The 17,061-nt window shown below is 37.6% G+C and overlaps 1 protein-coding gene across 3 annotated transcripts in view; it reads left to right on the top strand.

The window, feature by feature from the left end:
• Positions 1-17,061, top strand: part of LOC145683657 (solute carrier organic anion transporter family member 74D-like) — a 112,505-nt gene that overhangs the window by 74,341 nt on the left and 21,103 nt on the right. For all 3 annotated transcript variants that reach the window (XM_081754996.1, XM_081754997.1, XM_081754995.1), the window contains 2 exons: positions 6,462-6,609; positions 13,872-14,035. In XM_081754996.1, the coding sequence (XP_081611122.1) occupies positions 6,462-6,609; positions 13,872-14,035 (312 nt within the window). The remainder of the gene's footprint in view (positions 1-6,461; positions 6,610-13,871; positions 14,036-17,061) is intronic.

Raw genomic sequence — 17,061 nt, 5'->3', positions numbered from 1 at the left:
ATTGCACCATTTTAATAGAAGCAATTAGCCAATAACAATTCAGTTTCCTACACGATAGTCTAACGTAGAAAAGAAAGAAATCGTTTAAAAGCTTAAAGCCATGGTGAGCTTCGCTAGTGTGTGTGCCTCTCAACCATCATGGTTGATGAGTAGAAAAAAATGTCAGTAAAATATGTTAAAAAAAGTAAGTCATAGGAATCTCTTACGAATAAATATCAAAAACGCATTTTCGTCGGTTAGGAGTAACGTTCAATACACAGTATTCGAGATAGCACAGCCAGCAAGATAATATGGTGATCCTGAGACTAGAGAAGTGTTAATGAAGAGAAACGTGTTTCACCTGAAGAAATACGTTCAGCGTAAAACCACGCCTCCTCAGGACCCAGCTGACCTGATGACGTAGGAAAAGCAAAAAATAAACACAGCACGTCATACAGGAAGGAAAGCTGAAGAAGTATACACTCCCAGACGCACCTCCTTACGTCTGGCGTTCAAGAGAGTTGTTGCGCGGAGTGTAATACTACAGTTGAATAACGATACAATGTAGAGAGATGAATTTCGTATATAATAATGAGTTATAAAATGATTATGACATATTAGGAATTATTTTATTTGTTATTAGTGCTCAGTTTACTATTTTATTAGTGTCAAAATATATTGATGTATTTAGGGAAATCTTGTGTAAAGTTAGTATATACGGAATATGTATGTGATTTACGTAAAGTATATTGGCACCTCTTCTGAGAAAATGCAACGATTAAGCGATTAACGGTTGCATTTCCTTAGGAGGGGAATAATGTGAACATCACATAAACTATGTTGTAAGATGATTTACATATTTAAATTGCGCGTGAAATTATGAATATTATTTCAATTTAATTAGGAATTTGCATATAAAGTTTATTGATTCTTACATATTTATCAGCGGGAGCATATAATTTTTATTAGTATTTTTAAGTATATATATGGGTTATTTTGTTATGTAACTGAATATTAACGAACAACAGGACAGGACTTCAGAGTGAAGCAATGAGATTTTGATATTAATGAATATTAACTTCGAAAAAGATACCAAATTCTATATTTTAGATACGCTAGTTTGCTTGCATAAAGGCAGAGAAAGCCTCACAGAAAAAAAAACTTAAAAAAAGCATGTGTGCCTAACGGAGCGTTGGACTCCCACGTCGTGGAAGTTTTTGAAATCAATATAACCATCTTCATAAGGATAAAAAACCTAGGAGCTTCAGGTTTTGCGTAGATGGATAGCTAGTCTCATTTCTTAGTGTTGTTATAGGTAGTAGCATACACTATCACTACCGAGACATAGTTCTTACCAAAACAATGCTTTAAAAGTCATAAAATTTTTAGCGTATCGATGTGAAAATGCAGGATACAAAGAGGTGCTAGTTTTTTAAAACACACCCCTTTTTAGCGTGTTAGACTCTTGTAGCGTCATTTTGCCAACGGAACACTCTCAGATAAAAAGAAGTTGACTATTTCAAAATTATGGACGAGTCCACTTGAGCTAGAGTGGTAGCTGTCTAGAACGTTGTTTGTAATTGTTCCGTAACATCCGCTAAATGTCTCTGTCAAAATATAGTTATCGTCTGCTCCGCTGATATATGCTGTATATAATAATATGTGTTATGTTATGTAAATAAACTTTCTGGGTGTTTCCGTAGTTTTAAACATATTTAGCTCAATATATATAGTTTGTTTATTAAAATTGGCTTGTACTAATACCAGTTTTAGGCCTAGTTAATGGTTGTGGAAGGTATGCAGAGAAACTAACACATACCTCAGTTTTTTTATATATATATAGCCGAGAATGCAATACTGTTGCAAGAGAGAAGCGAACTTCCAAACAGTTATATAATGCTTATTATCATGTGTCAGGCTACTTTAGCCTTGTTTAGAGTCATTTTAATTGTTTGCATTTTGTATAGCTTATGTAATTTGTTTAATTAACATCATTAATCAACTCAGAAAACACAATCCTTCAATGCATCCGTTTCTGTAATTTACCATATTCAATGTCACTTGTTCAAACAGTTCCTGGTGTCGCCAGTAGGTGGCTTCACCTGTCAAAGTGTGTAAGTAAACATGTCAAGTAACGAAATTGAATAAGTTTAGTGTTTATTTTAATATTTCTTGTAAATACAGCACAGTGTGTGTGAGTAAAATATACTAAACTGAAGCTTGATTATTAAGCTAGCTAACACACATAGTGACAATCAACGATGCTATTGAAGTGATCTACAGAGTGGAAAAGAATATGAAAAAGTGTAATATTTCGAGTTTTCTAGGTCACTGGAAGCTCACAGGTGAGGAATGCACCTTCACCCCTATTCCAGTGGAGCGGGCTATATTGGATTGACCCAACCCAAAAGTTGAAAAAAACAATGAACCCGAAAAGAATATAACATTACTGGGGACAACCAGAAGGACAATTCTTCCTGAATCGCGAGACAGTGAGCATCAAACACTGAAATTCGTAGTCGTGTTTAACCGTCAGCTACTTAAAACTTTGTAACATTCAGCTATGTGTTAGACATAACAGTGCGTTAAGTACAAACATATACTTAGTGCGTGTGTGCTTTGAAATGGGCAATCTTAGCAAGTTTACCTTCGGTATTTCTGCGTTTACTCTGAACTAACATTCTCGTGGTGGAATGGGAAAATAGGAGATACCGCCAATATTTACAAAAATGTGTTTTACAAAAGTATAAAAGTAATATAAGACAAAGTGCTACATGTATCACAAGTTACTAGTGGGAGGAGACAATGCTTTACCCTATATTTCGTAAAGTGCTTCGCACCAGTAGTAAGTTTTGCCATTTTTACGTCACACGCCGTATCACTTGTTTACGTTACTAATAGTAAAATCTAAAGCTAGTAACATCATTATTGAAGAAAACTCAATGCCGAATTCTGGGGGCAATCTTCAATGCTATCTTATAGCATAGTTTATTTAATCACCATTGAATACAAAAACTGAGCCTTTTTCTTGTATTAAGTAGGCGGGTTTAATGCAAGAAAACGTCAGTGTGTCTAATGATGATAGGCTAGTAAGAACTTTCTTCAAATATAAACATATTCTCTAGTTTTATCGCACCAAGGACTACCCTTTTGGACCGCCACTGGTGCTACTAAAATCCAATGGCAAAGAAAAGATGACGGTTGACAGAGCCTAGCAGCACGACAGGAGGAAAGGAGCATGGTCCACAACATTGGAAAAAACCCTACCAGGAAGTGCATCCAATAGTGAAAGCAGAGACACTACAAGTAAGAAGAGTGCGGCGCAATAACTACAAATGTGCACGAACGATCAAAATTGAGAGCTCAAAAGTGTGATCAAGAAAATTTTTAAAAAGAAATATATTTTTTTTCTCTTTTTTCTCAGGTCTCATAGCGAGACCGCACGCGCGAGTGCTCTTGTAATATAATATTTGTGTGCATCTGGAATTACGGAAGTGGTGCATTAAAACAAAATTACCACTGGAATGTTGACTTCTTTATTGTTTGCAGTTTGGCCGCAAGGTGATGTGTTACCCTTTTTTCTATCTTGTTTGCTTTTCAGGCCGGAAGCTGGGTCTATCAATAGATCGTAATTACGATAAGCGTATTTTGGGTGTCTTTCACATACAGGATGGGTGTTAAAACCATAGTAAACCTGTAAATCAAAGTTTCATGCATAACAGGAATCTTATTTATCTTTTTCAAAATTTTAATTTTATTCAATCTAAGACTCTACCGACTAACTAAATTTAGTAAATTAACTTTGTGGCAGGAGGTTGCAGTAATTTAAAGTAATTATCAGTTTAAATATTAAGATTCCTCCCACATTTGCATTTTAAATATTAATAATTTTCATAATTTATTCATATTATGCAATCTCACATTCCTCCCGCTCACACCACCCTTAACCTTGATAAGAGCTTTATAAATTTCAGGTATTTGTTTGATTAATTTACCCAACTTTTACGAAGCCATGCGACACCAATAGCTCTGAAGAGCCTTCCAAAAATCTTCAGTATTCGTTGGCATCTGTTTGCGGATTGACTGTCAAGTTCATCTTACAAGAGCTTTACGGGTAACAAATCCGGTCATGGCGACTATTCCATTTGTTTGTGATGTAAGCTTCTTTGTATTGTAGATAATTAATTACTGCATAGCTTGGACGAATGTTTTAAGATGATAATTCTAAGTTGCTGCCCCAAATCCACGTTGCTAATGGAATTCCATACCTCAATTTAGCGTTGTGAAACACAGTTTTGTCCATTAGCAAATTAATTCGAACTAAATTATCAATTTGGTAGTCTGTAAAGTAGGGCCGTGCCGTGGGGGAGGGGCGAGCGGAGCAACGGCCCCGGGCGCCTAAGTAAGGGGGCGGAAAATTCGGGAGAAAAAGGGGCAAAAGAAAGGAAAAATTACTTGGAATATATGTATGGGGGCGCCGTCGTATGCTCTCGCCTCGGGCGCTGTTTTTCCACGGCACGGCCCTGCTGTAAAGCATCCCCAAACAGTTACGTAACCTTGTCCGTGCCTTGTTGTACGTAGTGCTCTTCGGACGACGACTCATAAACTTCTAGCATTGGAAGGGGGAAATTTGGAATTTAGATTCGTCTGCTCAGAGTACTGTCTTCCATTGTTCGTAGTTCTAGTCTTTATTATATTTTATCTTTTTGTAATGTTTTCTGCATAAAGGAATGTTTTTTTTTTAACGTGATCTCACCCCAAAACGATAGATCTGAAGGAGCTGGACCACTGTCCTATATTTGGTACCAATTGGAATTTTTCTTCCATAGTTCTCGTTTTTTTCCTGAGCTATTCCGCTTGCTTGTCCTTGCCAGTGAACTTGTTCTTGTAAGAAGTTATTTATGGACGTTCAGTGCGTTTGCGTGTAATAGTTACATCGCTTTGTGATCATCTCCAATTTTGGGTGATCGGGAGGCGATCACTGAGCGATTTCTTGTAGAGAATGATTTTTTTTTCTCTGAAAGTAACCACTTAAATACTGCTTAGGCTCTTAGTTAACAGTTTCTATTCAGAATTTTATAGTATTTTCATGTTTTTCGCACTATTCAATTGGCTCACGCGAATGAGCACAATAAAATGGATTTGCATCCAATTTTTTCCATATTACGACACGATTGAGTTGAATTGATTTTGAGTTTAACGTTCCTTTACAGAAGCTATACGAGACGGGATCTACTGATTAACGTGGAATCCGAACCACATGGACTGTCGCCGGGAATCGAACCCGAGGTCTTCCACGCCAAATGCGCGTACGCTAAGCCACGAATGAGCCCAACGACACGACTAAACAGTGCATACACAACTGTTCGTTGAAGTAAAAGAGACTACTGACAAGAGTTCATACGCACACTACTATAGGTGTCGTTGAAACGGTGCATCATTAAACAAAGCATGACCTTAACTGTCTCTTCATTACTTATCTATTTATTGCACGGAATTTCACGGATAATTTTAGCTAAATTTCACCCAAAATTGGAGTAATTTTATCTTTCTTTCAGCGACTCTCTGCGTCAATGTTCAAGTTATGGAAAGAGTTCTATCATCTCCTTGATGTGTGCTGTGCTTCCGAAGGAGGCCATATTTAACATTTATGAACTGAATATGTTATATACCTACAACTATCTTCGATTTTGTAATAAATTTCTATTCGTTTTAAATCCAATATCCTTTTAAATCAGGTGGTAGAGGTATGAACTTCAATACTCAATCTTTCGAACTGTATGAGTGTTTTTAATGCAATTAGCGTCTTTTTAAAAAGGCTACAAAAGCTTTGCAATATGAGAAAGAATTCAGAGACAATTCGTGGTTCTTCGACTGTATCTCAAGGACAGAAGAGGAGTATAGAGAAAGGAGCTTCAGGTGCAACATGGCATCAAAATTTTTAACGCCATGATTCTTTGTCAATGGCGTTGGCCGGAAGCTATGCATTTTGGGAAGTTACATCTTTATCTCCAAGAAAAGATGAGATTTTGTAAAATAAATAAATAAATGGCGGTATGTAGACCTATATGGAGTACTGTCTGTCTTTAAAATAGTGGCATCTGTTGGAATGTTGCCAAGGGACATGTCCTTCGAACTTACGATAGCTTGTTTCCTTCTGAATTTATTCTTTTTCCTTCTGTAAAACGTGCTAATTTAAATAATGGACACTCACTTAATTGAAATGAACTCAGTTACAGCATGCTTCAGTTCCTACGTATATACTCAGCTTCTTCATTTTAGTGCTATCTGATTTAGAAATTACGGTTTTGACTTGTCAACAATATATGTTCTTAAATCACATCAAAACAGGTGTATTTTACTACGTCTTTTCTGGGAAGACTATCGGAAATTTCTTGTTTTCATTACTATTACAGTTATTGACAATCACACAAACATGCACAAAGAAATATTTCTCATGTTTGTTTCTTGTTTCTTTCTAGAATAGAACTTAGAGAAAGCTGTAATTCCAATTGTGGGTGTAATGATGATATTCCAATGAATCCAGTTTGTTCCCAGGATGGTCAAACCACTTTCTATTCACCGTGTCATGCTGGCTGCCGTAATCGAACAATGATTGACAATATCCTGGTAAGGCATTCACCAATAAATTCATTTATTCTTGATTATTAGTACAATCTTAAACTTTTTCTTCTGATTGTAGGTTGAACAAGTCGGATGAAAGATAAAGTGGAATTTAGTATAGGACTGATTCAGATGGTAAGGACACCGTGCTCGTGGGTTTTCTCGGAGTTCTCCCACTTCTTTCATTCCACGATTTCATTCATTTCTCATAAACATATGTAAAATGCATCCTAACAGAGGTTAATAGGAATTACCCTAAAAGTGTTCAAAGTGAACCTGAAATTGTGATATACCTAAAAGGTATACCGGCACGAAAACAATTTTTAAACGATATAAGGACACTTTACACATTACCATTTGCATACATGTAGAAGTCATTTCTGGCCGATTTTAAACATTGGACACATCACAAGTTTAAATAGATTTTAAACATTGTTAAGACATTTCGTATTAATCACTGTTAGGAGGCATTCTTTGCATATTTTATTTAGTAATAGGGCAGTTCAGGACATTTTTGAACGTGTTGAACAATGACCACACTTCAAAAAACACAGAAACTACTTTTAGACATAGTAGGATACTGTACACATTATCAACACTCTTTGGACACTTCCAGATAACACAATATACCCCTTGTAGATACTGTGTTGTCCAAGTATGTCCCAGATGTATGTACAAAATGTGCAAAATGTATATCATCTCTTTGTTTTCGAACTGTTCGCCAAGAAGAACTGTGTCAAATATGACACACTAGATACTGTTTTGAAAGAACTAACGCTTTTGGACACTCTAAACACACTCTATAAGAACTATTTTATCAATTTCACCCTCAACATTTATACTAAAAGTGTTTCAACGGTATTTTATTTTTTACTGTGGAAAAGTTCTTTGCAAAAAATTGCCCAATACTGAAGTTACTGTATGCAGAGATTGTAGAATATATGTAGAACATGATAATACAATATTACCGACCTCTTTCTCATTTCCCTCATTTGTCAATGTCCATTGACTTACAGCTTTTCTCTTCCAGGTACTTGAAGAATGTAGAAACGCGGTATAATACATTTAGTTTTAGTTGAACATTAGAGGACTTGATTATTATAATTTTTAGGTAAAATTTAAAGAAAGAAAGAGGGATTATTATGAATCTAAATTATACGTAGATGCGGAACATGTAAGTCATCTGTCAACATACAAACAGCATTAGAAAGCATGGTTATACAATTGCGATGCAAAAGTAGCTTGCAGCGACCACATAGCATAGGTTGGTACGTGTTTTTCGTACATTTCTTTCTTTACCCCCATATTCGTCTAGTTAAAGCATCTGCTCCTACGGACACACCCCGACACTGACATCGCGGGACCTCCAGCATCGTTCTTCCCTAAACCAGAATAGATGCAATTCTTCCTCGTAAGAACAGTTTAGCACAGGTTGGTCTATACTTTTAGGAGTAATCGTCTTAATGGCATATAAACATATTGTTTATAGCACATGAACAGATGGTAGGCAGGCGTAAAGAAAATTTGAGTCTATAAGGCATTACGAGGTAATTAATATAAAAATAGTAGTTCTTGAAAAATTGTTTCTAATATTGTTAATCAACTTAACCTGTTCCAAGTAAGGTATGGGCATGCAACAGTAAAAGGAGTGTACAGAAGGAGTGAAAATACTACAGATTCATATGAAGAAATCCGGAGATATCGGTTCTTTCAGATTGGTGATGTGGATTTGGGGGTTCAAGTTCCTGCGCTGACACACCGCTGTTTTCTGAAGGCGTCGGTTGTGTTTTGATGGCGCTGCAGTCAGTTGTTAGGCCTTCCTCTAGCTGCTAACAGACATATCTGCTTATTCCTTCAGATTCTATCGCTTATTTCCTAAACTTTCTTTCTTTACAAGAGAAATTCGGTATTTTTGAAAATGCGGCTCTTCTCAGGCCCAGAGGTTGCCGAATTCAGTGACATAACTAGGGGCAAACGGGACTTGTGCTTCGGGCACCGGATTGGGGGACGCAAAACTGGACAAATGATTATTTTCACTTTGAAGCAAGGAAAGGAGTTTCAGCAAACTAAAGATCATAAAAAATTATCTCAGAAACTTAACAGGACAACAATGACTCACCAACCTTAGCATCATATTCATAGAGCATAAGTGAGCTTCAAAACTTTTTGAAGACATTGTAAAATCCTTTGCAGGCAAAAGAGCCCGCAAAGTTAAATTTTAGTTCCATCTCTGTGTTTTCATCTAACTTACAGCGATTTAAGAAATTTGTAAAATGTCTGAGTATAATACTCGAAATAACAGCTTAACTGTTTGTCATAACTAAATATTCTATTCTATTCAAGCTGTTGATTCATTCTACACATACGCACATCCTTATATAATTCCAAATACATTGTGATTTGCAGTTATTATGATAGGACTATAAAAGTATATCAATTATGTTAGTCTCAGATTATTTGGCAATCAAATACGAATTAGTTTGGTGTTTTATCTTGTACTAAAAATTAAATTAGTGGAAGGTCGTCTGATATCGGACACCTTAGCTTTTTTTAGTCTGTCAAGCTGAAAAATAACTATATCAAATTACTTAATGCACAAAATGATACCTTGGTATCTTATACACAACATGTTAAAGGTGATTTGACAGGTAAAAGCTAATAATATATATTTTCATTAAAAAATTCACAAATTAGGGTTCTTAAAAAGTGGTATGGGACAAACATAAAACTACAGAGAATGGGTCTTTTGAGGTAATTTAACACCATAACAAATTACAAATGGTAGCTGTTTATTTACAGGAGTTCTTACACACGAAATACAGTTTTATTAGGCTTTCAAATACAGCCTAAAATAAAAGTATAAAATAGACCTTAAACTTCTTAGTCTCATCGAGAGTCGTTATCTTTTTCATTCTGACACAAATCACAATGATAAAACAGTCTACCTTCAAAATTGGCACATTGTTCATGGAGTCAGTCTTTACATGTATTGCACAGTATCCAATATTCATCAAAAAACTCCCCGCAGATTATGATGTTTAGTTTTTTTTTTTCAGAAAGTTTGTAAGCTAGTTTTGAAAATTCTGATTTTCTTAGTGGCATTAGACTAGTTAACTATACAAAGCCTTTACATGATTGTATAGTATTTCTTCTTGATCACGACCAAACGTTCTACTAAATGTGCTTTTGTTATCCGAGCAGCGAGGCTTAGCTGTTGCCTCTTTCCCTTCCAACAGTTTTCGACACGATCTCCTAATGTACTCTTAAGAACACCATATCTAGCACAGGCCGCACGTACTTCTTTGGAAATAACTTTGTCCATGGGCAACTTCATATTTTCTTTATCCCAATTGCCAAGCATTTTCCCCATGGTTTCCTGAAAAAGCCAGAAACCATTAAATAACGTCAAGTTTATTTACCAGTGTTTTGTCCGATACCACCCAATTCCACTTTGTCCGATACCAGACGAACGACTTGCAACTTATGAAGAGCTATCTACCGGTTTGTAGAGCTCTTCCCTGGCTAAGCGGTTAGCGTACGCGCCTTTGGCGTGGGAGACCCCGACGGGAGCTCATGTGGTTCGGATTCCACTTTAATCAGTAGGTCCACGTTTCATATAGCCTCGCTGCTGAACGAGACGTTAAACTCAAAATCAAATCAACTACCGGCTTGTAACAACACGAATGCAACTATACGCGTAAATTATAATATATACACCCTAATAAGTGCTGTGATAGCAAAAATATATCAATACAGTTACTTTGTGATGTGTTGCAGCCACACAAATCTATCTCCGTGCACCTGATCACTTGCAAAAAAAAAAAAAAAAAAAAAAAAAAAAAACTTGAAGCACGAGACACACCATTCATCGGACAAATCCACTATGACGTGGGTTTGGCTATGTCATTCCGATCAACTCACTGTATGCTTGACAGGATCCGCCTTAAGCGGGAAATGAAGAAAATTGCTTTTGCCCAACAAAAGAACTTTGCCCTATGTACTGCAATTTTGAAACCAAGCTTTGCCACTTGAAGAAAAAAATGGAGTAGAAGAATTACTGTGTGATTACCATATCAGGTGCAGTTGGGGAGCGTTTTGCTTTGGTTGGTCGGGGGAAAGGGGAGTGCTAAGGCGAGTTCTTGGCCCGAGTGACCACTAGCCTAGTCGCTGGCCGGATTTTTTCAACGTCAGAGTGTGTTTCTATGTAGAAATATTTCATTGTTACATAAATTTCTCCCCTTATACTTAATCTGTACGTGTTTTTCATATTTTCTACAGAAATATAAGCAACATAGATTAATTTTCTTCTTCAAAATAGTTTTTCATCATATCGTTGTATAAAACAAATGATCTCCAAGTAAACTCAGCAATAAGCAAAAGTAAATATATATTGTAAGGATCCCCACATCACGACAAAAGCACATGTCAACACAACACGTGGTATTGATTGTAAACAGCGTAGCAGGCAAGAAGCCGACACGAAAGACACTGAGGAACGCCGAAAGAAAACGGACCTCACGGAGGGACCCGAAGAGGACAGATAAAGCTCGACCATCGAGGGACTCGGCATCAGTCAACCAACACCTGCCCTGAGGTCGCATTGGACTAGGGGCATACCTATCCTTACCCGAGGTTGCGTTGGACTAGGGATCCTTACTACAACCAAGCCTCGCGAAGCTGCCTTGGGCTGAGGGGGCTATCCTTGAAGACTCACCAGAACCAGCAGGTGCCTTGGAGACTGCTTTGAGAGAAGGGGCACCGTGCAGACAGGGGCGGACTGGCAACTATAGGGCCCACCCTGCTAAACTAAAATGAGGGCCCACTGTATAAAAATGTAAAAAATGTACTTGGCATTCCACTTACTTCAGTCGGGAGTCTGCTCGCGAATGTGCCGCAATCTCTCTCTGTACCTGTCTTTTTGGCGAGAAGAAAATGTTGTAACCCACATACACAAACTCGTCTAAATATTGCTGTATAATCTCGAGGAAGTATGCCCCGCTCCTAGCAGACAACCCCCCCCCCAAGCGTGTCAGGTGAGACAACAGACATGGCGTCAGTGTTGGAAACTTGAACAAGCTGTAACTTTGTGGCCTCAATGCAACACAAAAAATACGATTGCAGGTAAATTTGCGATAGATTTCGAAACGCAAGATTTTCCTTGACATAAGTAAGTCATAATATCATATCTTCATGTCGCAGAAAGATTAGATATCGTCTATCATCTAGTGTAGTCCGCCCATTTCTCGGCTGGCCGCAACTTCTCTTTTCATATGAATACCTACTTTGCACATCACAAATAATAATTTTTACATTTTACTACACTTTTATTTTAAATTAACTTTAAATAACTAAAGGGAAGTTAACATTTACACGATATACACACTGATTTGATTGACAGCATAAGTGTTCAGCACTTTTAGAAATTACACCAACGCTTACTGAGCCCAGTGCCGGCAGCTAATGCTCTCAAACGAGTCAGGTCAGGCTTCATCGGGTCATGGCTCGAGTCGAACCTCCTTGGGTCACAGGTCGGGTCAGGGCTGCTTTAGCCACGGGCCGGCTCGGGTCAACTTTCTTATGCGTCGTTTCGGCTAAAACCTATTCGGGTCATGAGTCGGGTCGGGACGACGTTCAACTCAACCCGACCCTCTCGACCCGAGAAGGATTTAGCCGAAACGGCGCATAAGAAAGTTGACCCGAGCCAACCTGTGGCTAGAGCAGCCCTGACCCTAGCGTAGGTGACCTGAACCGACCCGTGTCTCAAGCAGGCTTGACTCGACCCCTGACCCATGAAAGCCTGATCTGACCCGTTTGAAAGCACTACGCGGCAGCAAACAGTTCAGTTAATTTCGTGTTCGCCTGTTAAAGTTGTGTAATTTCAAGAAAAATTGCCGTAAAAGATAAGCTACAATTGACTGAAATCATCCAAAGACGTGGTGTATACATTATAAATTATAAACACCTTAGACAGAAAAAAAAAAAAAAAAAACCTGGCAACTGTCCTGCAGTACTCGAATGAGTCACATCACGCTCATTTGTTTCTTGGGGCTTCACAGATTCAAATAGCCTACGTTGTTTTGGGTCAGATGCAGCTTTTTGTAAATCACATCTTCGTTGGTGTTCTCGCTTTTTAGCACCACTTATATATTTTTTCTTTACAGTAATCTTACAATCACTCCTACCATCCATACTGACACAACCACATCTGTCTTCCACGACAAACGACACGTAACTGGTGTTCCAATAATTGAATTGCTGCTATCGGATTTGCTCTTCGATGTAATATACAAATAAAACACGAGCCGAGGGCAGCAACTTCATAGTAATTATTTGAAGTTTGTATAAAACAATCGTTGATAGTGGCGACTAATTTTTTTTTCGCTTTACCACACTGAAAAAAAAAAAAAAACCAACGAAGCCTGATCCGATTTCTTTCTTCGAAGCTTGGTCTGAGGGCAATGCAGTTCAAAAGCGTTCCGGCTCCTCCTCCACTTTCCACAATAACAATATCTACGAAACTATTGCCTCTTTAAAACATCGCCACTCGCCGGCTTGTAAAAGGACCGGAGTAGGCAATGGTATCCAAATCCAATAAGAGCCTGAAATCTACTGTGTTTCTTATATTTTAAAAAAGTAGTAGTTAACGTGCTCGTTTTTAACAGCTGCTGTATCACAAACCCCGCAATGTTTTAGGGCCTGATTGTCTCATAGACGGAACCTTTTCAAGTTGATAAACGTGAAGAAGAATAAGGTCTGCTCATGAAAGTTTAACTTTATGTCTTTTTTATGCAAAACTCAAGTTTACCGGAGTTACCCTGCCATATTTTTGATGCTGGTAGGTTTAATTGAGCACATCTTTTTAAAATTGGTGGAGGGGGCCCACCTGTTTGGGGGCCCACCCTGCATTTGCAGGGTAGCAGGGTGGGCCAGTCCGCCCCTGCGTGCAGAACACCTATTTCCTCTTATCTGGTCAATAACAAGATAGACACTATTTTACTCTTTGTAATCAAAGAGTATTTAACAAATTTTATAATAAATTGGTGAAGGGGAAAAGAGTAGCCCGGACCGTTATTTAGCTTCTACCTATAAGACATTACAATATTTAATGATTGGATATAACATTTTAGAATTAAGAATAATCAGAGGGTTTTTTATTTTCATTTCTATAAGTAGTCGCTACTGATTATCATGCTGTAAAAGTGAAAAACATGCATTCTAATCAGATAACATTTTTCACTTAATGTCTATTTATGGTTTATATTTTATAGATTTACAACAATTGCTCGTGTGTAAAGCCTGCCAATGGGAATGCCAAGAGTGGTCCCTGTGCTTCTGATTGCACAGTGAAATACATTGCTTTCGAGTCTCTCTCAGTCCTATTGGTGGTTCTTTCGGCATCTGGAATGGTGGGAAATATGCTTCTTTGTTTCCGGTAAGTCGTTCTTTCCTTTCCTCGTACTACGCTGTATTACTGAGCCAAAAATGACAGTAAAATATGAGGTTTACTTTATCATTGCGGCAGTATACCAGGTGTTTCAGATAAAACGGCCAGTACTTATAAATCACTAATATTCAAGGTAAAAGAATAAAATGTAAACTACGGAAATATCATAGGGCACATTGAATCCTTCTGCTTGCCCTACACGTGTCGGGACTCTGAGAGGTCAGCGGAAACTTTTAAATAGCACCGTATGTATTCTCTTACGTCATTCAAAACATCATGGAAAAATGAACATTTTTTTTTTTTTTTTTTTTTAATAGGGAAAACGTTTACGAATGACCACAAGGGCCTATCCGGTTGCAATGGTCAGATCAGACTTTGGGGGAGAGGACTCACATTGAGCTCAAATGTATAAACGACTGTGTAAATTCTGTATTCCGAGAGTATGGAACGGATGTATGTCCATGTCCTGATATACGAGAGTATGTCCTGAAATGGATGGAACATAGTAAAAAATTACGAAACATGAACATTAAAGTCAATGGAAAATCAATTTAATAAATTAAGTTGTCTACATATCTCGAAAACTAATAAGGAGATGGCTAATTGAAAGCCTATTACAAAGACATAATAAAGACCTTAAAAACGATTAACACATAAGGTAAATATAAATAGAACATTGTCAAAAGTCAAGTTGTTTGAGTAAAATCAATAATAACGCTGAAGTATATGCATCTTGTTCGAATTACCCCGGCCGCCCAACGCGGAGCTTAAGTGCTTGAAATAGCCCACATCTGGATTTGGAATCTCCAGACTTGATTTAGCACGTAACGCGACTTTTGACCTGATCACGTGACACAGTCTGGTCCTTATGTCAAACCGGATAAGCCTTTTTATTTTGATTTCTAGGCCATATAGAAGAAACGCCTAATTATCATAAATTATAAACGACAGGAGAGAAAAAATGATGAAACAAAAATTCAGATAGGACGGGGTCGTTAGAAGCATCGATAAAGCATCTGCTGTTTCCAAAAGACGCTCTATTAGGGGACTTTTGGTGCCACCCAAGAATTATAAATCGTAACGTATGTACGTAATTTGATACATCTTGAATGATTCATGGGGAAAGAAAGATCTATTGTAGGATAAAGTTTTTCGTGTGAGGTACCATTTACGACATGACGGCCATTTTGTTCCAAATTCTTCTTCAATCAAATTAAACAGTTGGTTACCTTTCTTAAACAGGCCTCAAATGAAAACTTTTTGGTGCAAAAGTTGTTGATCCTTTCAATGATATAGAAATTTGAATATCTTCATATTTAAAATTTGTATGTGACCTTCAGAAGATCTTTGATAGGGGACCTTGTGGAGCAATCAGAGTATTACATTGGATGCGCTGTCTAACGGATTCCTACCTCATTTTCTGTATGTTTCATTATTTTACCCCCAATCATTTGTAATTTATAAATTCTGCATATTTTATCTGGAACACCTGGTATACTGAAGCTAAAAAAGACAGATAATGAAAGCAAGTACACAGATTTGCTTTAGGTTTGCTACAAAAAAATTCACATTAAGTTTGCTGTTTCTTGAATTAAGTATTCATCATATGTCATAAGATTTTGATAAACCATCTCACTTTCGGGTTATATTTAGTTAGCCGTACATAAAGAAAATTACTGTAATTGTGTTTTTCTTCGAATAAATCTACTTCTCAAATTAAATTAGCTGGCAGCACTAAGTAGACTTATATCAATATACGATTGTTATGTTTAACATACCCTATCGTCTGTAGGGGGCGTGGTGGCTCAGTGGCGGAGGTTCACCTCCGGTGCTTGGGGTCCCTGATTCGATCCCAGCTCGCGACGTGTGGACTTTGTGCTGGACAAACACCGTGCTCGTGGGTTTTCTCGGGGTTCTCCCGTTTCCTCCTACTTTCTTCGTTCCACCATTTCATTTATTATTCATCATCACCGTCTCTTTTAGCCTAACCGGCATAACCTAAAACCAGCATACGTAAAACTTAAAGATTTCATTTCATTTTTTTCCTATCGTCTGTAATTATAACTTATATTAACTTCAAATTGGTTAAGAAGGGAAGTTTGAGTAAGTTATGTTACAAGAATAAGGAAATTTGATAATATTCTGGGTAACAACATATTTATTAACAATCAAGGTAACAATTAAAATAGGTTAACATTCAAAGTACAGTCCCTCATGTTTGTCTGTCTGGATCCATCTTCTGACACTTCCCTGATTCAATATCCATACCACGACCTGTCCGTAGAAATGAAATGAAATGAGATCTTTGAGTTTTACGTCCCACAGTTTTGCCTGCTATACTAAAGAAGGCGGTGATGATGAGAAATGAATTAAATAGTGGAATAAAGAAAGTGAAAGGAAACGGGAGAACCCCGAGAAACTCACGCACATGGTTAATAAACACCACGAAGTTTACTAGGCGCGAGCTGGGATCGAACCAGGGAACCCATGCGCCGGAGATAAACACTCTACCACTGAGCCACCGCGGCCCCCGTCTTTTGCGTAGAGGCTAGTCACTGCTGTCTCCAGCTCCTACTGGTAGGTGAGGAATTGTTTCTGATAGAATCTGTTTATCTGTGCATCTAGACCACTCATTTCTAACTGGGTGCTCTGTGATTTTACTCTTGGATGATCTTATTCTCAGCAAACTACATAGAGAGAAAAAGGAAGAGCAGTACATTTGGCGTTGATAAAAGCCAGTAAGGACAGGTAAATAACAAGAATGATGGTGTACTCGGTAGTTTTACAGATACGTCACATTCGTTGATCTATTTCTGTTTGATTATTCCAGGATTTATAGCGGACTGAAGCAAGAATGAGTTTATTTTTTAGCTTGGCGTGATTCTTGCAAGACTTATGAAGATCTGAAGCAAAAAACGCTTCCTTTTCGTTACATTTGAGGTTGACTGATTCTTTTGCAGCAAAAGGATGCCTTATCTTCGCTACTTTTTAACTTGGCTTTAGTGTATCAATAC

Source organism: Thermobia domestica, chromosome 4 (genome assembly GCF_964235325.1).
Source record: "Thermobia domestica chromosome 4, izTheDome1.hap1.1, whole genome shotgun sequence".
Taxonomy (NCBI): domain Eukaryota; kingdom Metazoa; phylum Arthropoda; class Insecta; order Zygentoma; family Lepismatidae; genus Thermobia; species Thermobia domestica.
The sequence above is the reverse complement of the archived record's forward strand: the minus strand, read 5'-3'. Positions and strand labels throughout refer to the sequence as shown.